At 35.3% G+C, this 25,606-nt stretch overlaps 1 protein-coding gene across 3 annotated transcripts in view; it reads right to left on the bottom strand.

Moving 5' to 3' along the window:
• Window positions 1-25,606, bottom strand: part of ELAPOR1 (endosome-lysosome associated apoptosis and autophagy regulator 1) — a 51,706-nt gene that overhangs the window by 19,284 nt on the left and 6,816 nt on the right. For all 3 annotated transcript variants that reach the window (XR_003371813.2, XM_026677881.2, XM_026677883.2), the window contains exons 2-9: window positions 9,762-9,882; window positions 6,743-6,926; window positions 5,466-5,613; window positions 4,278-4,358; window positions 4,030-4,135; window positions 3,394-3,543; window positions 1,717-1,805; window positions 531-708 (exon numbers count right to left, since the gene is read on the bottom strand). Coding sequence is in view for 2 of the 3 variants with exons in the window: in XM_026677881.2 (XP_026533666.1) it covers window positions 531-708; window positions 1,717-1,805; window positions 3,394-3,543; window positions 4,030-4,135; window positions 4,278-4,358; window positions 5,466-5,613; window positions 6,743-6,926; window positions 9,762-9,882 (1,057 nt within the window). In the remaining variant the exon portion in view is untranslated. The remainder of the gene's footprint in view (window positions 1-530; window positions 709-1,716; window positions 1,806-3,393; window positions 3,544-4,029; window positions 4,136-4,277; window positions 4,359-5,465; window positions 5,614-6,742; window positions 6,927-9,761; window positions 9,883-25,606) is intronic.

The raw sequence follows: 25,606 nt of genomic DNA, 5'->3' as shown, positions 1-25,606 counted from the left end.
AATGAAACAAATTGTTGTACAGGGAGTAATTCTTCGTGTTCCAAATTAGTCAGCTATATCAAGGTCAGGAATAAATCAGTAATACCCTGTGTAAATCATCACTAAAGTTCTTGACAGAAAGATTAGCTTTGTTCATTTGGCTCTTTCTTATTTTCCTGCTTTGTGGATGGTTCATCAAAGAAAAAACTGTATTATAGTGTACTCGAAGGCACACAATTTGGAGCATCATACCGGGGAAGATTAATCTAAGTAAAACTAGGAATAACCTCTCCCCCAGTATTATTTATAGTCCCATAGCCCTGTTGCCTTTCGAAAGAGCAATGAATAAGGGGGGAAAAGAGAAGAAAAGCTCCCACAATAAAAGACCGAATTTTCTTTTATGCCAATACTGAATCCAGGAAGTGCCCAGTTCATGCTTTTTAGAGGCGGTTCCCAGTGAACAGAGCCCGATGTCATTTAAACCATTTAGAGAATTACATTTATGTGAGTTTTACCTAGTTCAGAAGGGGAAAAAAACAGAATAGCATTACCAGACCCATTTGAGTATTTCCCATATGGACAAGGCTCGCAGGTGCTGGCATTTGTTTTAAAAAACCCAGGATTACAAGGGGGGCACATCATCTTTACACCCGATGGAGGTAATTTCACCGCCTTAGGGAGATCTTCACTGCAGATCTTTGGTTCAGCCCATTTATACATTAGCTGTGTCTGTGAAGATAAAAGTATCACTCATTTATCCATTCAGTCAATCAATCAGTCAGTCATTAATAGATAAAACATTTTACAGCATCTTTATATGCAAAAGGATTTATAATTGTCACTTCTCATACAGTAGTATAAACAATTCCATGCTATATAGATATTTTGGTTCAGAATTCCAGGACTCCCTTGTTGCTGGTCATATTAACTGTGGCTAATGGGAATTGAAGTCCAAATTATCCAAAAAGCAAGGTATTATACATCGACAGTATGCAATGCATACAACTACAGTACTCTAGAAGTTGTTGAACTAAAACTTCCAGTGTTGCTAAGATGAGAACAATTTTCACAGGTATACTTATGGTATACTTTATTTCCCCAGATATATACAAACATACAAATACATATGGAGAAAAAAAGGACCATAGACTGCCCTTAGCTTTAAGTGAAATTTTCTACCAAAACCTAGAAGCAAAACCAAAAAGGGGGGCAGAGCCATGATCAAAATGGCATTTGGTTCAATTTGATTTAATAAATTAAAATTTAAAAAATATATCATTCATCATGATTACTGCTCACACAATTAATAATCCTTTCTTCCTACCACATATATTTAATAATTCCCCCCTTCTCTCAGATAACATAATTCAACCTAGCTACACAGAGAGAAGGGATTTTGTTGCTACCTCCAAGAATTTTAGGTGGCCCACACAGCCCTTTGAAGCTCCATATTCAATACTTGTGGAACAGGTAACAAATATTTTGACTCTCCTTAAAGCTAAATAAACACTGGCTATGTGGGATGTGTGAACTAATCCTTATCTATTTTAGGTATTGGTAATCATTTTGATTATTGTATCCACAAGGAAATGCTTGCTATTCCCTACCTTATTTATATGCATATGATACTTTGCAACAGAAACATTTTGAATAATGCTGATCATCAAAGCTGTGCTTCAAAAGCCCCCCAAAAAAAAAAAAAAAAAAAACCTGTATGGAATTCTAGAGGTTGCATACCTCCCCATTTTCATCACAGGTAGTGTGGGTATAAAAATAATCCTTATCTGTACAGGCTGGGCGAGACTTGCAGGAGGAAGAACCTGGTTCTTTATTGCAAAATAAACAGCAATTAAATCCATGCAGACATGAGAGACTCAGAAACATTTTCAGCAATAAGCTATAAAAACTATAAAACTATATATATTGCGTATACACACACACACATCTCCTTCAAGGATAACATTGATAGTTATCTCAAGTCACTGGTGGATTAATGTGGCATCAACAACAACAACAGTATGTTTGAGAGTAAGGGAGATTTCTCAGTCTTCACACGTTCTTTGATTACAATTATTATATCCAGTCAGCCTAGCTACTGCTCAAAAATAATTAAAGGGATGAAGTTGAGGCTATAAAACCTTGAATTGAGAGTTCAAATTATTTGCTCAGTGGGTTAAAATATTCCATACAGCTACAAGTTGGCTCACACTGAATCTTCTATCCTTTTCCAAGAATCCACTACATCTAAAAAAGACTCAACATGCTTCCATATAGAGGTCTCCTAGGGCTACCATATCATATTTCAGAACCAGTTATAGAAAACAGTAGAATGTTGTATGGAATTATAATCCCATTAAATTATGGGAATGGTGTGGAGTGAACATACAAGTCTTTTTAAAAAGTACTCCCAAATTTAAAGGGTCCACCTTCTCTTTTCCTTCTCCTCTTGTCTCTTTATCCAACTTTCAAAATTGCCAGTGAAGAGTATAAGTACAAATAAACAATGTTGTAAATTTTTTGGACTCTTCTTAAATTTCTAATTCTCTGTTATCAAGGTTTCAAAGAGGCCTGAACCAATTCATTGTAAACGAGACTCTGATTTGAACAAAGTTTCTACTGTCTTTTAATCAATATGGCAGGAAGAATTCAAACAGTACAGTACTGTATATCCTAATGTTTGTGTTAGCAAAAGCACAGAGTGAATATTTCAACTTTTGTTGTTTTTCTTTTTTGTCTGAACTTTGAAATTTTGAATTTTGAAAAGTGCCAGAGGAAGCTGAAAGGAACTAGTAAATCAGGTATGCTAAATTATCGCCTGCAGCTCTATCCCTGTAGTCCCCCAAGATCACATTATTAAAATTCAGCAGCAAGATTTTCTACAAATTTCAAACACAAGAAGTAATTATAGGCTTGTTAAGGTTATAATTTCTTTTTGTTCTTGTTGTTAAACCCAAGAACGCTCCCCCACTCAAATTATTTAAAGAGGCCTAAAATCCTAGGCATAGTCCTTCCATTAACATCTCTGCCAAAATCTCTGTGACTCTTGACTGTTAGAAAACTTATTAGAAAAAAAGGCAGTCTCCTGCCTACCCTTGTGGCTGATGCTGAATGAGACAGTGCCAACAAAGTGAAGTGGGTGGGGTGGGGGAATCTAGCATGCAATATTGTAGAATTTAGGGCAAGAATATGGCAAACACAGACAAAAATGGATTAGAAATATAAAAGAGAATGATACCTGATCTTCAGTTTGTACAGAGCAGGTGCAGTGAAGTTAAAAAGCAAAGAGGGGCTGATGTAAGATGACAATTTATAAATCTAAATCTATCATGGCTGGAAATGTGAGATAACTTGCCTAACAAGTATAAAAAAAATCAACTACACATCAAAGAAATGGCTGGGCATGGAATGTATTACCTGAGTAATTTGCTGGTTCACACTGCTGGCAAGAAGTAGCTCCTTTGGAAGAAAAAGAATTTGCTGGGCATTGCTGACAGAAGGAAGAACCAGATTTGGCAGTGTAGGTGCCTGCTTTACAAGGAAAGCATTCAGAAGTATAAGCCACACCTAGGGAACATGGGGAAAAAAGAAGGGAAACATGTATGCAGCAAGCAAAATAATCCTTTGAATGCCAGCAGCAGCAGCTTGCACTATGAACTAAATTAGAGATAGGCAATGCCTTTTTGACAAATGGGACTAATTTCACACAGATAACCAATCAATCAGTCAAATGAGGTCCCTCTCATAAAGTTCCATCTCCTATTTCCAAGTCCCCTCACCCATCTGTCACAATCTGCAGCAAAACTGTACACCTGCAACTGCAGTTCTGCCCTAACCACATCAAAACACTCTGAGAGAGAAAATATGGAATATAGAAATGGTTGATTGGAGAAGTCTTCAAAGTACTCATGTCTCTCTGAATCACCTTCTTCTAGAACAGAAGATGGTGAGTTTTGCTTTGTTCAAGGGGAGCAGAGAAGCTATCTGAGCCTGTCATAATCTTGGTTCTCACCATTTCATTTGATCTAGTGCAGGCACTGAGAAAACACCTACCTGTAATCCCAATGTTTTTCACCAACACAGGCTTGGGGGTTTTGGACCAAATAGAGAAAGCTGTTGTTTTCCAGTACAAGACATTGTTGCCACGACTCAGCTCCACCTATAGATATTAAAAATCTAGTTAAAATGCTCAGACAATATATATATTGAGATGCAGTGCTAATTCCTAGTATTTCGTACATTTTTCCTTCCTCGAGTTACTGCTAGCTGCAGTTTCAAGTTTAAAAACATTGTATACTTACACTGTGTTTCTTCCAACCTCTCTCTGTAGTTCTCATCCATCGAGAATCCTCCACAGTTGGTTGACACTGATCATTCTGCACCTACAATAAATGGTGATGCAGATAAGGGTGTTATTTCTGTTCATAGGAATAGAGATTTATTGGATTGTCCATAGCATCTATTTAAGGTGACACAATTAAATACAATTTGAACATATGCTCTACTTTTGATGCTAGATGGAAACTTTGTTTTACAAGTTTGTCCAACTAATGATATTTCAGAGGTTGACTAAGTTTTTAGAACTGCGGTACTTTTCAAAGAATCCTAAAAATCCTGTGGAATATATACAATTCCCCAAGATCTTGTGTAAGAACATTAAGAAATAATGTAATATTTTACATTCTTTAATATTAATATTAAATGAGTATTGGTTACCATTTTAGCATTTATAGCTCAGTCTCTAAAAATGTATATATTTAAAGCTTCACATTGAAATACAGTATGTTTTTTATTACTAAAAAAAAATACAGGCTGCTTAAAGTGTTCAGACTGATTCTACCACACCTAGACTTCTTTATTTAGATTGTAACATGTGAGTTGAAATCTTTTAATGTCCATTTTATTGATCTATGGAAACCTTATATTATTACTACTTTCAATATAAAAGAATAGAGCCACCAATATTAATTAAAACAACACTTAAATGCATTTCAACATATTTTAGTCTTGCAAAGTCATCAAAAGTGCATTTTGAAGAACATGCCAGCAACAAGTTCTGGACTAGAAATAAATATTGGAAAAGTTTTCTTGGTTATAACATTATTCTAGTTACGGAAAGAAGTGCCAAAATAACGAAGTTGTTTCTTCAAGGAGCACACAAAGCTATCACTTTGTTTTGAAAGCTCACTAGAACATCATGATTACCAAAATTCATGAGCAAATACAATTCAAGAAAGAAAGTATATCTGGAAGGTGTTAACAGATTATTGCAAACAGATTATTGGACATGAATTTTAGTGGTGTCTGATTTAAATAAAATAGAAACAGTTTTATTCAACCCGGGAGGGGATACCAGATCACATGGAATGCAAATTCTGGAAAACAGTGATTAGTTTTTGAAAGGCAGCACAAACTGAAAATTTCTCTTACATAAAATAAAACAGTCAAAACCTAGACAGAATCTTTTAATTGAATTGCAAGAAACATACAAAGAATTCAAAGACGATGTTGCTGTCCGGGTAGATGTATTCAAAGGAGACGGTCCCAGATTGCTTGAGGTTAACAGCGTACATCAGAGTAGCTATGCACTCATCGGTGTTGGAGGCAATATAATCTCCCTTAGGAACCCATGTTGACCTGGAACAGAAGAAAGAGCCCAGGAGTTGTGAGAGTACTACTGCACATCACCAGCAAACAAGTATTCCCAAGACATTAGAAGAGAGTTACATTTGAGAGACATTTGAGAGTTATATTTGAAGAAGTTATACAATCAAATGCCGGATCTTGTATTTCCACAGAAAATGGAATAATATTTATGAATGATTAATTGTAATTTGTTTGTATCAGGTTTAATTTGGTCTTGAAAACAAGATTATGTAACAAAAATTATACTAATTTCATAATGAACAGCATATAATCTATACACTCATTTCTACTATATGCATATATGGATAAAGCCACCTGAAGACCAAAGCATACCGATTCAAGATTGTGTGTGTACAACGTAATGCAATCTTGAGAAAGGGATATGGGTACCTTTCTTTTTGCTTAACTGATTATGTTGGAAAGCCTTTGTCCAGTCTGAAGTATGGCAGATGCAGATGTCTGTGTGCTTAGAAGGCACAAAGTTGAAAATAACTGCTTTAAAGTATTTCTTGGACTAGTTTCTCTCTTCCACCCACCCACCCCCGATAATTTTATTAATTACATTAAACATATATAACAACCTAATTCAGAAATATATATATAAAAAAGAAAAAGTAGCAAGAAAAACAAAATTTCTACTAGACCAGTTTTTTTCATATAAACAGCATAAAGGTAAATCACTACTGAGAGATAATTTGGTGTACTGATTACCAGGCTAGAAACCAAGAGACCATGAGTATCAGCCCCACACTAGGGATGAAGCTAGCTGGGTGACCTTGGGCCAGTCTCTGTCTCTCTTTGAACTGGCAGGTGCTCACCTTGCTTCAGTTTTCAGTTTTTCCCCCTATTACTTTCAAGTAAAGAAGATGTTAATGTTTGAACAAAACCTAGAAATTCAATCTAAAGCAGAAGAATCAAAGTACTGGTGGTAATGTACAAAAGAGATAGTATTATTCTGAGCTTCCATGCCTAGAGATAAATTAACTGCAATGTTTCATAAACACTCCTACTCAAAATGCTGTCAACGTTTAGAACCTGCAGCCCTATGGTCACTGGCTGGCATATAGGTTGATTTTCAAAACAGACATATCCTAGCATTAATAACAACATATTCACTCACTTGGTGCAGTTTCCCAAGAGGTTGTAATCAATTTCAAAATTGGTCGCTGTGTTGGCAAATCCATGGGGCAACTCATCCCATTCATCGAACCTGACACCAGTCCCAAGAGAATAAGTGCCCTGTGCACATGGCTTGCAAGACTGATCTTTCATATCCAAGAATTCACCTGCTTTGCAAGAAAATGCTGAAATACAGAAAACCACCAAAACAAAATCAGGGTGAAAGATGAATCCAGACCAACACAGGTAGCTTCAGTGAATCTGTTACAGATGACTTTATAGAACGACACTTTCTCATAATACCTCTGAGTTATGTTTAACATCTGACAAGGCTAATTTTTTGTTAGTGAAAGAGTGAATTTGTTAGTGATAAAGTGAAAGACAGAAATGTTTGTTAGCCACATTTTATATTTTCATTGCATACATGTTTTCATTAGATACTGAAATGTAACTGAAATAAAGCTTTCTCCCTCCCTCCCCCCTCTCTCACACACACAGAATTAAAGACACTAAGGGTTGTTCCATATGACCAACCAGCCCACCCCAAAGTTTCCATACTTGGAAATAAGTTCCATTCAGTCAATGGGCCTTTTAAAAAAGTGAATATCAAACTGTACTGTAAGACTTTGTTTTATATAAAGACAAGCTATGTTTTCCCATGTACATGAGTAAACTATGATGAATTTCATGTTCACACAGTTCAATCCTTCTTTTCGTCTTTTTTCCCTATTATAGGTTTAAGCATCCAACCAAGGCATGTTTTAACCATGATTTGCTAGATTCTTGATTCTTAACGAATGTATGTTTTTTTTATGTACACTGAGAGTATTTACATCAAGACAAATTCCTTATGTGTCCAACCATACTTGGCCAATAAAGAATTGAATTCTATTCTATTATTCTATTCTATTCTATTCTATTCTATTCTATTCTATTCTATTCTATTCTATTCTATTCTATTCTATTCTTCTATTCTAGATAAGCTAAAAGAGATAGATGGTGAACCTATGGCACACATGCCGGAAGTGGCACTCAGAGTCACTTCTGCCAGCACATGAGAGGTCGCCCGGAAGAGCCCCACTGTGCATGCGTGCGCGCTGCCCACCCAAGAGCTGATTGTTGGGTATCTGCTGCGCATGTGCAGGGGCGTGGGAGACACGCATGCATGAGCAGAGATGTGTGGCACATGTGGGGGGTCACGTGCACATGTGCAGGGGATGTGGGGGCCCCCACATGCATTGCCCTCTGGGTGCTGGCATGTGAACACACACGAGCAAACATGCACACAATTTTCGGCACAGGAGTCCAAAAAGGTTAGTCACCACTGCTATAGGTTAAAGCTCATATTATCTGAATTTGCCTACAATTGAGTTCAAAATTTCTGTTAAGTGAGACATTTGTTAAGTTAGTTTTGCCCCATTTTATGAACTTTCTTGCCACAATTGTTAAATGAATTGCTGCAATTGATAAATTAGTGACCTGGTTGTTATGTGAATCTGGCTTCCCCTTTGACTTTGCTTGTCAGAAGATCACAAAAGGTGATCACATGACCTTGGAACATAGCAACATTCATAAATATGAACCAGTTGTCAAGCATCTGAATTTTGATCACATGATCATGGGGATGCTACAGAGGTCATAACTGTGAAAAATGATTATGCCACTTTTTTCAATGCCATAGTAACTTTGAACAGTCACTAAATGAACTGTTGCAAGTTGACGTCTACCTGTAACTTATTGAAATTGTGGGGAAAACAACACAAAACAGTATGGTGATGATTCCTTTGTCTAAATAGAGATGGAAATTTGGGCATCCTAATTCCTTTTATATGATTTCCCTATGAACTTTAAAAAGAGAGCAATTGAATGATCTAAAAATGAGCGAAAAGATTCATCTGATATTTTGTATTATTTAAATATTTATGTCCTACTCTTCTTTATAAAATTCAGAATTAACAATGCCAGAGTAGGCTATTGCTCATTAATATGCTAGCTCCAGAAACCCTTTAGGCTTGTGATTGATAGAATGATAGACTATAAAAAATAATGATACATGACAAGATTGAGGGAAGGAGAAGAAGGGGAAGACAGGGAAAGATAAAATAGATGAAAAGGATCAAGCAGATGACTAGAATATTCTTGGCAGATCTATATTGCTACTAGATACGGTAGATAATTCAAGATGGAAACCAGTTGAAGCAACTTGATGATACCTTATGAAATGATTATCTGTTAGAAGTGGGATGTATGTTTCTGAAGATACTATTACTTCTAATGATTGATAGGAGCACTGGAAATAACAGCATGCATGGAATATAATAGAAAGAACAAAAAGAGCTGTGTACAAAAATACTGGTTTCAATTTTTAGGTTCCATTTGCTAACACTGTGCTATAAGTAATTCTGTATTATTGGAATAAAAATGAGCAATTTAATGATTAAATTTAAATCAAAATTATACTTCTAAGTAAAAGTTGTATGTTCTTGTGTAGGTGGATATAGAATGTCTCTTCTAATATAGTATTTGCCTTTATCAATTTTTAGAAACATATGCATAACAAGCTTACAATTCTTTGAACATATTTGTAGTCCACTTGATTTTGGCCAAATTAATTAATATCTAACGTGGTAGTCCTAATTATAGTTTAGTCACAATTTAAGGATTCTTTACTGATGAGCTGCCTTGTATACAACATAACATTTTAAATCTCTGAAATGCTTTTACCTCAGATATATCTCTGGTCAGAAGAAAAATATGACAGAGATAATCTAGGTCAGTTGCAAATTTAAATTTCTCCCTTTTGAAATCTTCAAATATTATTGGAATTGAGGAATAAGACTACATCCAAACAAAGAAATTGTTACATAATTCTATTGAAATGACAGTGTTGCCCCTGCTCTTAAACCAAGTATCTTGTGGAGTAGAGTAACCTTTGTCTCTGCTTCTGATAATGTTTGAAATGTCAAAAGAAAGAAATCAGTGGCGAACAAGAAAGATGGGTGGCAGTAATCATGACTTACCACATTCTGTGCCTTTGATGGGATCTGGCAGGCCAGTGCAGAGTCCTGGGGTGTGGGGCACAGCAACTCTCCATCTGGAGCCCAGGCTGTCACATGCTGTGTATTCATAATGGTACTCAGACTGAAGGAGAGAGGGAAAAAAGAGAGAGAGTGACCAAATAACAGGGTGTGCATTTAGTCCAGATGACAGTCAATTTTTTTCTTATTTCAGAAAATTGTTTCTCTGCAGGACATAAGAGAACTTTATTATTTTAAAAATCTATAAACTACAGCAGGGGTTAAAAAGAAAAAAGAATCCAACTCGCCAAGAGATTTCAAATCATATTTTTGATGTGAAAATAGTATACAAAACATATCATGGGCCAGTCTTCAAGTTTCAATTCCTAGAGACTTATCATTTCATGATCTAATACACTTACTTCTAAATGTATAATGATTTCTACGGAGGTAGCCAGTTAGCCAAAGCAGGAAAAACAGCAGTTTTGTAGCATTTTAAAGACTAAACCACAATCACTTTCAGAGAATGCATCAGGCATTTTCTTGCAAGCCATGGCTACAAAACTTGGAAAAAAATTTTTTGGGGGGTGGGGGGTTGGAGAGGACTGCTATACATAGTCAAGAGATATAGAAAACTAACTTGTGGTTGCCATCTAGTGGTTTTCTGAATGTTGAAGACCAGACCTTGAGCCCTGTTACACACAACTACCTATCCTAATATGCCTACTAATCAACAACAGATTGTACTACTGACAATACTACAAAACTGTGAAATCCAGATTCCAAAACTATTTCCTCATATAGCAGTAGAATAGGACATAATAGTATCAGCCCAACTTCAGAACTTTGCTCCAGTTCTAATTTTATATATGACTATTGTCGACCAGTAATGCTGGATTTTACAGCAAGCAAACTAGCCAATCCCTATGTGAAAAATAATTGAAGCCAAATCTAACATCTAAAGAGTAAGTGTAGCACTGAAAATATTTGTCAGTATGTGTGGGTAAAAGAATCAACGTAAATTCAAAAGTGAATTGCTACCAACCATGCAAAGGTTTCTGTGAGTTTGGGCATTGCTGGCAAATTAAACAAATATATTAATTGCATATTATCACCCATCTTTCTCTCTGTTTCTCTCATACATATTCAGGGAGTTATGTAGTTTTTGATTCAAGATGATAGAGGAAAACTTTCTAATCTATGAAAGCCCAATTTGAAAAAGAGAACACTGGTGATCTTCTAGGACCAAAATATTTGTTTTGATATCATGTGTGCTTGTACGTGCCTCTCTTTACTACCATTTTAATTTGCATTGGTCTCTTTAAGACCTAAATATTTCACCAAACAAAATTATGTTTATTCTGGCACAATAGAGATTAACATAAATGCAATGCAAGTTGTTCATGAAACACTTCCCTGAGAACCCAGGTATGAAGTTTTCCTGAGAAAGAAATATAACTTTAGTATTCTAAGTAGATGAACACTCAGAGTATATCTGTGTCATACAGTACAGTATTCTAATCTAAACAACTTCAATTGAGCATAAAAGGCAATGCAAGTGCATAGATGCACTATACACTATAAATGCAGAGTCCTGGGTTAGGCTAATGCCATATTGCAGGCTAATGCTACCCAGTCTGAAGTTTGATCCTGACAGTGTTCAAGGTTGACTCAGTTTTCCATCCTTTCAAGGTTGGTAAAATGAGGACCCAGATTGTTGGGGGCAATATGCTGACTCCATAAATCACCCAGAGAGCACTATGGGATGGTATATAAGTCTGCTATTGCTATATAAAAAATTCTTCCACTTCCTTGCCAACATACTGTAAATTGTTAACTGGGGGCAGAGAAGAAGTACTAGGAAATAAGCCAGGTCCTTTTAAGTATGATATTTCTATGTTTTTACTGGCTAAATAAATCTATCACTGAATTTCTGCAACAGAGATTTTACAGATTGTTCTGCATATGTATTATGATATTTCTTCTAACTATAAAATGTGGGCATGTTATGCTAAGCTTGGCTAACCAAGCTACAAATAGCCTGAAATCTTTATTACATCCATGGGTGGAATAAGAGGAAATGTACAAATGGGTTTGATAGTGAGCACTTTGAGTTTAATTACTGTAACCGCAGACTAGATGTAGTTAAGTTACCCAGCTATTTTTATATTCTATGTTTTAATATAATCCTAACATTGGACTGAAACCTTTCACTATCCAGGAAGTTTTAATAATTACCTTGCTCAAATACAGTAATGGTTATAAGGTCAAGTTGTCTAAGTTCTGATTCAATAGAAAGCAAGCATATAGCTGTGCCAACAAATGACTTCAGGCATAACAACCATCACCATCTGAATGCATGATTATCTCCACAGGGAAGCATGCTAAGACTGCATCTGTCACCTGTCTAACTGCCCTTACTTCAGACTGATCCTAGTTCTGTAAAAAAAAAATCTATAGGTAAGACATTGTAAGGCAGGAATAGCCAATCTATGTGAACTGAACTACAGTATGTAGCATCCCTTAGTACTCCATCTCCATCTTAGTGATCCATCTCCAGCCTCCTTTGAGCTCTTTGAGAGAGTTTGACATGACTGGCCAGGATAAGATTTTTTCCCCCCAACCCAAATAAAAGCCATCCCGGGATGCCTCTCTCTTTCCATAGTCCACACAGTTCTTAGAAAATAGAAACCAAGCTTTAAATTTCTTGTTAAATAAAAGCACTACAGAACTATATTGTCCAGAGAACACTTGATTTCTTAGCTAGCAGAGTGCAGAGCTCTGGCCTCCCAATTTAAAGATTAATCTAGGTCTGTTTGGAACACACAAAGCAGCTTTAAATGAATGAGCAACAACAATAAAAGATAGCTCTAAATAAATATTATTTTCCCCAAGATGTGAATTTCATGAGGATCGATCAAGCCAGCACCCTTGCTTTCAAAATATATTTTCTAACCTGGTTTAATCTTATTTCTTGGACCTTGCTGTGTACATCCATATGGAAGAACAGCTGTTACATGGGCAAAGTGTTCTCTGCAGCTAATCACCTTGAAAGCCAATACCTTCCCAACAGAGGCCAGGAAGGGATGTTTTTGCAGGAGTTAAAGCTAACACTGAAGGTGAATGCGGCTGGAAAATTGATCATAACTGTATGACAAAACACAAAGGCAATTTAATGCTATAGTTAAGTATTCTATATCACCACCACCCTTATCTTAAAAGGAAGAAAATGGCTTGGACCTTAAAGTGCAGGAACTTAAATATGTTATTTTGGAATCCTTTTATCAATAACAAATTCATACATACATATACAGTATATTCAAGACCTATTTTATCTGCATAGGACATGCCAAAGCTTTGTAAACACAACAGTAACAGTGAAGAGGGACCACTTTTCTTTGTGTTTAATTTTTATCTCTGCTTTATTATTGTTTATATATAACTGAAGGTGGTGAACACACCCAATATTGCTCTGCCTCTTGTTTTTCCTACAGCAACTTTGTGAGATTATAGCCTGTATTGTATTGAGCTACAGACTTGGTATAGGTTCTGCTCCCATTTGTCATTCACACTTGTAACTTAATATGTGCATAAGGAGCCTACCTGTGCAGAATCAAATGTACAAAGACCTTATCTGTAAATACACAACCACTGTACTTTTGGAATCTAAGAAATCTTGACCTGCAAGCTCTTAAGAAAATGAAAAGTGGATAAGAGATCAGGGCTTTTAAATATCCCAAGGCAGTAAAAGCAACTGAAGTTGGGAGAGAGGTCAATATTGTCCCAATAGGCAGAGCACAATGACCTTCTGTATATTTCTGTAAGCTCTCTTCGACTCTTCCCCATTAGATCATGAGATAACATGTTACACCAAAATACCTGAAGCAACCTAGTTCTACAACAGAATTAGGAACAGTCTGAGAACTAGAAGCAATACAACTTTTTTTTTTAGGACTGCATGGGCCACAGTAGTAAATTATGCAAAATGAGGTGAGCTAAACTTTTTTATTTTGGTTTTTGAGGGGAATTTTAAAGTGTTGAAGTTTAACACTTTAAAGTTTAACACTAAAGTTTAATTTAACTCTAACAAATGGAGTGTTTTTAATTGTTATTTATTTAAGTTAAACCTGTTGCTTTAGATTTGAGTGTTTTGTCTCAAAATGAAAGGAAAACACACTACAATTTTCAGTAATTATGGGAGCTGGGACAGTTATAAAAATGGGATTTGGTGAGGTCTTCAGTTTACCTACATGTAGACCAAAAGGGCAGTTTTTCAGTGTAGGGCTCTAATTAATTTATTTGTTCAATTTATTACCCTCTCAATCACCAAGGCAACTCTAGGCAGTTTACAGTTTAAAAAAAAAACAAGTTTAAAACATTCAGTAAGAAAATATCACTCATCTCCTTGGGAAACCAATATTGTAATACAAAATAAGATATACCATGCATAGTCACAAAATGTCCTGTCTCAGGTTTGAAAAAACTCAGGTCTTAATGACTTTTGTTTTTTAAGGACAACAGAATTGAAGCTTTGCAGAATTCAGGGGATGGGAATTCAGGGAATTCAGATCCATAGGTCTGAGAGGGTAGAGAAGGAAAATTGCTGAGGTCCTAAAATATAACATTTTTTACTGATGTGGCCTGGAACACACCAACCAAACAGGGGGTCTGGAGTAACCCAATAATTTCCCTTCTAACAGTAACTATTCATAGAGTTAATAATAGTAGCCTTAGATTCTTAGAGAAACCAAATGTATCATTTTGGACAGAAAGAATACTTTATGCAAATAGTTTTTTGTTTAAAAAAAAGAAAAGAATCATTAATAAGAAATTGTGTTGGGCATCCCAGAACTGATTATGGAAAGTTCTCTGTTTTTGCAAGCCCAAAAGTTTTAAAACATTAAGAAAAGATTGATGCAGAAAGGGGAGAACAGAATGTTAGTTGCTGAAAATCATTGCAATATAAACTATTCTAAGCATAATCAAGAAAGTAGGACCACTTTACAATTTCCAAATGTCAGGCTAGTTTCCTTAAAGAGTAATGGAAATCTAGTTTCTGAGGAGTATATATACATTATATAAAAAGGCAGTCTCCCCTGCAAAAAACAAAAACAAAAAACCCCCCAAGCCTACTTAGACTTCCAGAAAGATAGTTCAGTTCTAATAGCAATAGCGCTTAGATTTACATAACACTCCATACTGCTTCACAGCATGCCCTAGTTTTATTCATTTTGAATTACAAAAATGTACTTTAAATACTGTAGAACTGCCTTTGAAGACAACTGTGCTGTCAGACTTACCATATGTGCTGAATAACTGGGTCATCCTTCCTTTACCATTATCATATTACATCAGTCCTTTATCAGATACACTAATTGCCAGGGGATTTCTCAGAGTACTGGTTTTGATCATTTGGGTCCTGGTTATTTGAAGCATCAGAAAGATCTCAACAAGCTCATCAAATGTGAAGGAGACTCCTTGGCCCATCACAAACATCAGAGAGCAGGCAAACACTAAAGCAGAAATCCTCAGTTGTTTTGGAGAAGTTTGAATTTTGAAACTATCGTGAATATCTTCACAAAATGGCACTCACATGGGCACAGAATGTTAAAAAAGCACTCATTTTGTAAAGCAACCCCAAGGCAGACATGAACCCACCAGTGCCTCCACGAGATGTTAAATACTTTTGGGGCTCCAAGTATACCTAGCACTATATTGGGGAAAAAGTGATACTGTATTATATTTTATATGTATTCTTTTGTATTTTTAAGCAGCCTTTAAAAGTCTATGGTTGTGAAAAATATTTCAGTATATAGAAAAAAAAACTATTGCCTTCCTTGAATACTTATTTCATAGTATCATCTCTTTGAAGTGTCATGGAACTCTATCTTTTAATAAAAAGAAATGTCAAATAAGGAGAAAAAATGTAGTATGTTCTATTTTGTGCTTTGATTCTGCTTTTGGTTAATATGTCAGTCTTGGTTCTTGTTTTTAAAAGAGAATCACATTACAATTAATTCTTGGTTACCTTTTATGACATTTTTCTTCACATGTCATTTTATCAGCATCACATTTCACTGGATGTTTTTATATTTTTTTCAATGGTTTATCAACCTTTCCAATACTTTTTTTAAATAGATTTTTGAGATATGTTTCAGCTTTCTTCCTCATCTGACATTTCCCTTTATGACAAAACAATATTGTAACCTTAAAGAATCATTATTGTAGTGTTTTCTCAGGAAGCAATAGTTTCCGATTTTTGTTCTCTTGAGAGGTATCTAAAGTTGGGAAAGATAGAAGGAAAAATGGGGAAACAATTGGAGGACTCAAAGGATCAAGCTAAGGACAGATCATCCTGGAGAAGATTCATTTGTATGATTGTATAGAATCTACACCTAAGCATCAAATCAATATTTGTACACTGTTTTTAAGTTTCCTGTGTGGGGAGGTCAGGCTACAGCTCCAGGGCTAAGGTGGCCAAATCTGGCCAAAGTTTTCCAGTCCCTTGTGATAATAATGACCACTGAAAATTGACAGTGCATTTTCCATTTTCAGATTGGCAAACCACAAGCACAAATAGTAAGATAAATTTTGAACTAGGCAATTAACAATTATACTCTATTTGTTCTCAGTTTTCCCCTTCCCCCCTCCCAATTTGTATGATTCACAGCCATATCTAACCCTATTTAAAGCTATCCATAGAAGAGAGACACACCAACATTACTTTCTTATACAGTCGGCTACCTCTTCACATCATGAAGTGGCAGAGACTCAATAGCCCAGCCCCTATTTAGAGTTCTGCAAAGTACAGGTAGTCCTTAACTTACAACGGTTTGCTTAGAGACCATTCAAAGATACAACGGCACTGAAAAAAGTGACTTAGGACCATTTTTCACACTTATGACTGTTGCAGCATCCCCGTGGTCATGTGATCCAAATTCAGACACTTGGCAATGGACACATATTTATGACAGTTGAAGTGTTCTAGGGTCATATGTCACCTTTTGCAATCTTCTTATAAGCAAAGTCAATGGGGAAACCAGATTAACAACTGCATTATTAATTTAATGACTGCAGTGATTCACTTACCAACTGTTGCAAGAAAGGTCATAAAATGGGGCATATTCACTTAACAAATGTTTGCTTAGCAACAGAAATGTTGGACTCAATTATAGTCATAAGTTGAGGACTACCTGTACAAATGAGGTGTGGGCAAATGTATATAGCACTGCTATTCCATGACATCTGTTAGCACCTCTGAAATTATTGTCATGCATGTATGTGGCAAGTATGTCAGCATTCAAAAGCAGCTTTTCTTTGGAGGTACTGTGCTTTTTCAGCACTAAATTTTATTATTTGCCTAACAAGCACAGAAGTGGACTGTATTGTGGATTTATCACGTATCACTAGTAAAACAATAACACTCCAGAAAGAATGTTAACATTCTTTAAATGTTAGGTCTTTAAAAAAATAATCTTCACTGCATACAATGGCCATTTAAAGTTAAGCCATCAATGAAGGAATACATGAAGAAATATCTTAGGAGGTGAAATATATATTTCTTTTTTTTTTTTTTAAACAAGTTTTATTAATTTTTTTCAAAACACACAAGTCGTCATTATCCATTACATATTTAAACCTTTTTCCATTATAAATTTAACAAGTCAGATAAACTATAATTCTGTTTTAAACCATTTCCATATAAACATACAAAAACCTCTTATCCATTTTCTCTTTCTTTCTCTTTACTCTTATTCCATTTTATTATTATTTCATCTATTTCTTTCTGACTTAGTTACCATTATTCTCATTCTATATTTCTGCAAGGTTTCATTAATTCTCCCCCCCCAAAAAAACATATATACACAACACACAAAACATAAAAAAAGATCTTTTTGAAAAGTAACTTGGACCCAGGTATTTCTTTCTTCATGGACTTCAACTGTATTCATACTCATCTTACATATCATTACTTATTTTATTTACCATTCTAAATCTTCTATATTAACTTCTCCCCATATTTCACTCTTTTTAATTCTATCTTAATTAATCATCTTAATTAATTTGAGTCATTATATTTGTATCTTTTGTCCATTCTTTATTGTACCTTTGTCTCATTCCTTATAAAAAAAGAAAGAAATTTCTCCTGAAATCACTAATCAGAGTATGATGCCTTTCTATCTCCCGACTAAATTAATCAAATTAATCTTTAGAATACCCAATCCGATTTTGCTTGGTACATTCTAACTGAATAATACATCCAAAATAATTAAATACATAGTTAAACAATAGATCTAAATATTAAAAACAAATACTATAATTAAAATTTTATAATAACATCAATCCCATAATCTTATTAAACTCTTTAATTAAAGCTCAATATTCTAAATCTCCCCTCATATTATATTTTAAAACCAATCATTATTAACATTTCAACATTTTAATCTCTTATCAACTCTTAAGCCATTTAAGTTTTCTATTTCTAATACAATACTACCATATCATCTTATGTACCTTGCAAAATCTCTTTGAAGAAATTATACTTATCCTTTATCCCTAAAAAAAATTTCTTTTTTCTCATTTAATTTCAAAACTTTGTAGCTTTTCTCCACCTTTTCCCTTTCTTTCTTCTCCCAACAAACCTTTCTACCCCCCTTCTTCTAGCCTCTGCCTTACTGGCTTCCCTTCTCTGTCGTATTCCTCTTCCCTTTTGTTTACCATCCTTATATTGATTTTGCACCTTGTTTTTCCCTTTCTTAAATGTTTTTTAAATCTTAAGTCCTTTATTTCTTTTCTCTTCCCTCTTCCTTCCCTCTTGGTCGAGTTCTGAGATTTATTAAAGATGGTTTCCTCTCCTTCTTCTTCTTCTGCTGTCTTCATCTACTGCAATGTTTGTTGATAGTTAATAAGCGCCATTTCTAAAAAAAGGAAGGCTTCTTTCAAACCAGCTTTACCATTTTGTTTTGCTTGCTCATAATCTTTTCTCAGTTCCTCAATAGAAGGAGCCATTATAAATCTTTTCTTTTCTTTTCTCTTACAACAGTCAGAATATTCCAAAGGAAAAATAAGACAATCCCAAAGTTATCAGTCAGTCCAAACCAAGACAGAGTTCCCACTCTCTCCTCCTAGGGTAGTATCAATCAGAGAAAAAGAAAGTCCAAATCTGTTTCTTAAAATCTTATTGCAATATATTTTAGTCTTTCAATCCTTAAGGCATCTCCTCCAACAAAGTCTTAGCATACAAATATTTTTTTTAGTCTTCTCTTTTCCCACTCATCGCTTAAAGCCAGTTTTCACCTAAAAAAAAAAAATAGATTTCTTAATATTCACTTTTTATTCCGTAGAAAAGAGGGTAAGCTATCCTTTCAGCACCATTAAACTGCCGCTTTTTTCCTCTTCTCGAAGGTATCATTCAGAAAGTCATACTTTTCAGGAATTTTGTTAAATATGTCTTAGAGTCCTAGGAGCCAAGAAAAACTTTCTCCTTTCAAGCACTTTCTCCACTTCCTCCTGCGCATTCTTACCCGGCTGCCAGCTTCTTTGTGGCGGCCATTACGGACCGCCGCTGCACCTCCTGGGAAAAGGGGGTTCTGCCGGCCAGGGAGGGGGTCTGCAAAACCCCAAACCCTTCTCCGGATCCCCCTACCTTCAGCTGCCCTGCAGGCAGCCTAGCTCCGTGCCCATCTGGGTCGGAGCCCCAAAAACGGCTAGTGCAGCAGGGATCGCGCAGCTTCGCAAATCCCTGCCGCTCGAAGCCGACAAACCGGAAATGTCCGGAGGTGAAATATATATTTCTGACCACACTCTGCAAACACCCCTACATTTAGCTTTCTTACAGATCCAAATTTCTGGAACTGCGTTCACATTTTCTTAAACAAATAAGAGACCTTTTTAAGTCATTCTCCAAAAGTAGTTATCAAACTAGTATGTAGAAATACTTTTGCTTTTAGGCTGATGAAAAAATTATATGTAAAACACTAGCTCTTCAAAATAGCAGTTGAAAATAAAACCCTTAGAAGTTTTACTGTTATAGCATTTAAATAGGCCAAAAAGGAAAGGGATGTCAGCAGTTATTTTATACTGTCTATTTGATGAGGATGAGTTTTGAAATCCTTGATCTTTCTCAGAATATTTAGATCTCCATACTACAGAAAGATGCAGCTAGATGCAATTTCTTTTGGTACATTTTATTTCAGTTGAGCAACTTTCAGTCTTCAAAAGAAAATTCATTTTCAAGTGACAGAACACTCTAGATATCATGCTTCAGAAAAATATGCAATCATCCTCTATATTTCTCCAGACAATACAAATATTCCTTCAGATAAATACTTTCAAAGATGGAAAAACTGTTCCCAGTACCTAGACAACTCCATGGGCTTAATTACCCTAAATCAGGGGTGGGTTTCTACCGGTTTTGTCTACCTCTGTAGAACCGGTAGCTTTGAAGAGCAGCAGACATAGAACCGGTTCTATGTCTGCTGATGGTTTTGCCCACCCGCCTGCCCGGGCTCTTACCTGACCTTTATTTCCTGCTTTTTCAACTTCAGCTGCTGTGTGAGGCACAGCTGCAGTTTAAAAAGCAGGAAAAAAGTACTTTTTCAAAGGCTGCTTCTCAGCACGCAATGCTGCTCAGCTGTCCAGGTACCAGGCTGATGACGATTTACAGGTGCGCACAGTGTGCAGGGAAGCACATCATAAATCACCGAACCTCGTAAATCACTGAACCAGTAGTTAACCCTGTGGGATCCCACCCCTGCCCTAAATCTCCATGGTTCACTTTCTCCAGCTATGATGCTGCTGTTCAGAAGGCAATTTGGTGTTTGAAATTATGGTCACAAATGCAAAGGTGAGGCCGAAATAAAACATTTATGTCCTATGTAAACAACATATCCAAAAAAACTAGGATTCTCAAGTCAAATTCTCAGATATAGATTATGCACAATTTTAATCTGTGGTTTTAGTGCTCAAAGGCTTCTAAAGCTGTCGTTTTAGTCAGATATTAAGGGAAATAATTTAATACATGAAGAATAACAAGGTCAATTGTATTTAATGTGTTTATTATTAATTCAATTCAATTCAATCAAATCTACCCTGGCTCCAACAATTTCATGTCCTGGCTCCAACAATTTCCTGTCTGTTCCTGGAAAGCTAATCTTTGCCTGAAAACAATCATGCAGGCCAATCAATACTCAAATATTGCAATCAAGTCAAGTCAGTTCAATCTTTATTACCATCACAGACTAGCACAATTTCAAGTAATTTTCTTGGCACACATTTTTGAATATAATAAAAAAAAATCAAATCAATCTTCACTACTGTCATGGGAACAAAGGAACAAAGTTCTTACATCTGTTAAAGTTTAGAATAAGGAGTTTCTCAATTCTCTTACAAATGATATTCCAAACTATTCCAGTTGAAGCCCAAAGGGTTACAGGCTTTTTTCCAATCAGAAAATCAAGCAATATATCTCAAATTACCCATCTAGCTAGAAGTTGAGTGAAAGATCAACATGACATTCACAATCATGCAGCAGAACTAATCTACTTGGAGGAGCCAGCAATACCAAGATTTTAAAAGTTCTAATTCTCAGATGCTTAATAATGAGGAATGAAATACCCTCATAAATTGTACTTCTTTAATGGATATAGAGCTTTTCTTGTTTCACTGTATACCTAATTATTACTATTGCTGATAGTTTGGGGAACAGTGTTCCTAACAAGATGCCAATTTTGTTTAATCCTGGAGCAAAATTCAACATTTTCTATCAAATGCAAGATACTTTGTATATGATATGTTGAGCGGCAATTTATTGGTGGTAAAAAAAATAGGATTAGCATCACACAATCCAACACTCTAAATCAGGACAATGTCCCAGTTTTATTTACATCTCTTAAAATTAGGTTGTAGGGAATATTTAAAATGTACAATTCCGTGCCAAAAAAAAAAAAATCATTTGAATTTTTCTGTCAGTTTCCTTCAATTTAAGGAGAAAGTTTTTGAAATTTATTTCAAGTGAGAAGAGATTATTGATCAACTGTGATAACTTGTATTTATATAATTGCAAGCTGATCAGGGTTTCTGCATGAAAACTCCTCTGTTTCATTCCCTCATAATTTGCCCAGCAGTTGGCAGTTCCCCTGCCTTCATGTGCTTCCTTTCAATCCCAAGGAAATTTTCTCATTGAGCTTTCAGATAGGAAAGTCTAAGCAACTAGAGAAGCTTTAGAATGATGGTGAGTTGTGTAACAGAAAACAATATTCATACATACAAACAAATAAAATAAAAGATTGTGTGGCCACTCATAACAATAAAACCAAGGTACAATAAAAACCATAAAAAGAAAAACAAAAGTTCATTCTTATGCTTTTCATTTGTATTTTCAATTATTATAAGACATTTTAATGTGTTTAATGCTTTAGGATATAAATTTAATAAAATGAATACATTATAAATGATCTCAGACATTTTTACTTCGATTCAAGCAATCACAGAAATCTGTGTCTTTTCAAGAAGCAAGACCTGTGATAATCATGGGAATCCTGTATATAAATTGCTATTCCTAACAAGAGATTTATACAGCATTTGTTGCTGGCACTTCTCAGGACTGATCTTTATTTGGCACATACATACATACATACATACATACATACACCTGAAAAATGGTCACTAAAGCAAACCACTGAGAGAAAGAGACAGACACTGGGAAGATTGCTGGCTGCTGTTGTCTTTAGTTTAACTTAGATAAAGTTCTCTCCTGTAACAATGCCAGCTTTACTTTCACTCCATTGTTGTCAAGTGCAGAAATGTGGGCATAAGTATATGCATTAGTCAGAATATTATTTTTTTTAAAAACTGCTGTTAACTACAATTACTGTTACATATACAAATACTAACTGAGGTAGTCGCTAAATGTAGGGTGGCTATATCACTAATATATTCCTCTAGAGTAGGGGTGTCAAACTCACGTCATCATGGTGGCATCACATGACATATCGGGACTTTCCCCCCTTCGCTAAACTGGGCGGGGGCGGAGCCAGTACGTGATGCATTCTAGACTAGAGTATGATTAATACAAGGTAGAAAAAACAGAGAATAATAAATGTATTTATGAGATGCCTTTCCAAACAAGAATATGAATTTTTTTAACAGTTTAGGAACTTATTGCTGGACAAATAGTCAAGCAACAAAAACAAACCATTATCTATAGAAAAATAGATAGTAGGCTTTTTAAAAATAAAAATAAAAAAGACCTCTGAATTTGATTCAGCATATGGTTTTAGATCATCCATAGCTCAGCATCATACAGTATACATTCTGCATACCAAAACAACAGAGATTCTATCTCTGGCATCTCTCAAACAAAGCAGGGAAAGACTCTTCTAGGACAAGTGTTAAGTCAGAACCCCTTGAAGATTATCAGAAAGTTAAGTAGTTATGAGCATGCCAAGCTTTGACTATGCTACATGTCTCCTGGGGGAGCTGCATTGGAGGCTGGTGAGCTTATGGGTTCAACTTATAAACCTATATGGTTTATACCCTAAAATTCCCACAGATTGCCTACTTTGGGTAGAATCTGTCATCCATTCAGACGAAGGAGAAAAGGAATGCTAACAAATTATGAGAAATGTCCTTCTTGGGATGTCTTGGTAATGCCCCACCAGCCCCCTAAAATAAGCTTCTGGGTACAAGGATTGCCTCTTCCCTGCTAAATTTTGAAGGACCTGCCTCTTCCAGAGGACCTTTGGGGATAAAATGGAGTATAGAACTACCCTCTACTATGGGTACATTTTGTATGGTACAGTATGCTGTGCTTCTCTGTGTTTCTCTGTGATTTTATATTTTTTAACCCTGTTACAGAAAGTCATTTATATAATGCTCACAGTCTATATTCATTGAAGTAGCCTAGAAATCTGAGTTAAGTATGTAAGTAAATGAATACATTTACTTCCTTGAGCTGATGATGAAGCTAGTTAGGCATTTTGCTGTGATGAAATGACAAGTCCTATTGAGGTAACATTTATCAAGAATATCTGGTAAACTTCTTTATGTAAAAGTAACTTCAGACTCCGGTACCCAATTTTTAAATCTCACAGGGAATATTTATGGATTAAAAAGGATTTTTGTGTCTCTGCTAAGCTTAGGGATGGTTTGGAAACAACTAGGTCTCTTTGTAAGTCACAGGCTGATGCTTCTGGTTTTTCCAGTTTTGCTCAGAAATTGCATTCAGCTTTTTTTCAACCAGTCAAACATTTAAAGAATAAAAAAATGGAAACTTCTCTGTCATTAGCTACATCTCCTTTGCCACTTCTTGTCATATTGCTTTTTCATGGGTATCGTTATGGATATGGCATGCTTTGTTCACTAATTTTTAGAGGGAATTCACATGGTGCTATCATCAATTCATCTTCCACAGGAACCTTCATATTTTCAGAAAGTAGAAGTTAGTCTATCTGTATCCATCTATTTTCTCTTGTTTCATTAATGGTGACAAGTGTTTCTTTTTTAGAAACGTATTTTCTCTTACTGTTTTTTATTGGCTGATTATCCTATGACTTCTTGGCTCTTTCTCTTTCAGCAGCCTTCTGCCTTCTATAAGTTGTCTTCTGTGTAAATTGTCATTTTACTTCCCTTGTATAATTTGTTATTGAATTAGAAGCACTGGAAGATAAATGAAGGCAATTTATCTTCAAGGTCATTTGTTTCCTCTTCAGGTCTAGTCTAGCATAAGTTTGAAAGTGAGTATATTTTTTGCCTTTATATAATTTCACTACTGTCATTTTTTGTGATAATGGAGGCTAATCTGAACTACTTAATGTTGATAAACAACATTATATTTCTGTGTCTCAGTTTTCGACTATGCAGTTTCCCAGCACAACTGATTTGCCTCTACCAAGATTAAAATGCATACATTTAAAATCAGGGAAGTCAAACTTCCTTAACTTTTAACAATGGAACTGAGTAATGTAATTTGCAGAACGCTAAAAGCTATGCTTTTGCTTCTCTGACATTTTCATAAAGAAGCAATCAGAAGCATTTTTTCCCTTCAACAAGTGCAATTTCTTATTTTGGGTTTGAGAAAGATAGTAGTCCTGATTGTGAAACAGAACAGAATGAATTAACCACAATCTTTTATAAATTATCATGGGGAAACTAGCTTCTTCTACATGCCAGGAAGAGAGAAAAGTTCTTATAGGATAACTGCAGTTGATCCAACATAGGCTTTTAAAAATAGTTCGCGTTGACAGTGGTAGCTGAGGGTTATTATATTTTCAAAAAATATTACTGTTATGAAATAAATCATAGCTAAACTAACCATAACTTGATCTGAATTTTGCATAGCCTTGTTAATTTAAAATGACTGATACACAGATTTGTTTTGTTATACTTTATTTTGGTCTTGTTCAAATCCAGCCCTTGAATTAAACTATAATTAAGAGAAATGTTTTGGTACTTGTGGTTTAACGTACACTGTGTCATGCAAGCCTAGTTAGATTTAAGTGATTATTGGTCTTCCAACAATTGAGGGTACTGTAATGCAAAAGGAACTAAAAGTAGATCCATTAGTGCCTCTAAGTCTTTAATATTATTACTTTCTTTCTGGCATTTATTTCTGACATTTCTTATGAAGATGCAGTGGTATGGTGGTGCTGAGTCATTGCCCAAATGTTTTTGCCAAATTCTGTAAAAAATAAATCCAATATGAAAATAAATAAAAGTTGTCAGCATACTGATGGAAAAGGAGGGGTTTGATAGTTCATGTCTGATTGATGCTCTCACTTGGTGTTGCCCTTAACCATGCTAAATGCTAAGCAAATGTTGACATTTTTCTTTCTGGAGTTCTAAAATAT

The sequence above is a fragment of the Notechis scutatus genome, chromosome 3 (assembly GCF_049901735.1).
Source record: "Notechis scutatus isolate UNSWTSFEM ecotype Mainland chromosome 3, rNotScu1.2, whole genome shotgun sequence".
Taxonomy (NCBI): Eukaryota; Metazoa; Chordata; class Lepidosauria; order Squamata; family Elapidae; genus Notechis; species Notechis scutatus.
This window is presented reverse-complemented; position numbering and strand designations above follow the sequence as displayed.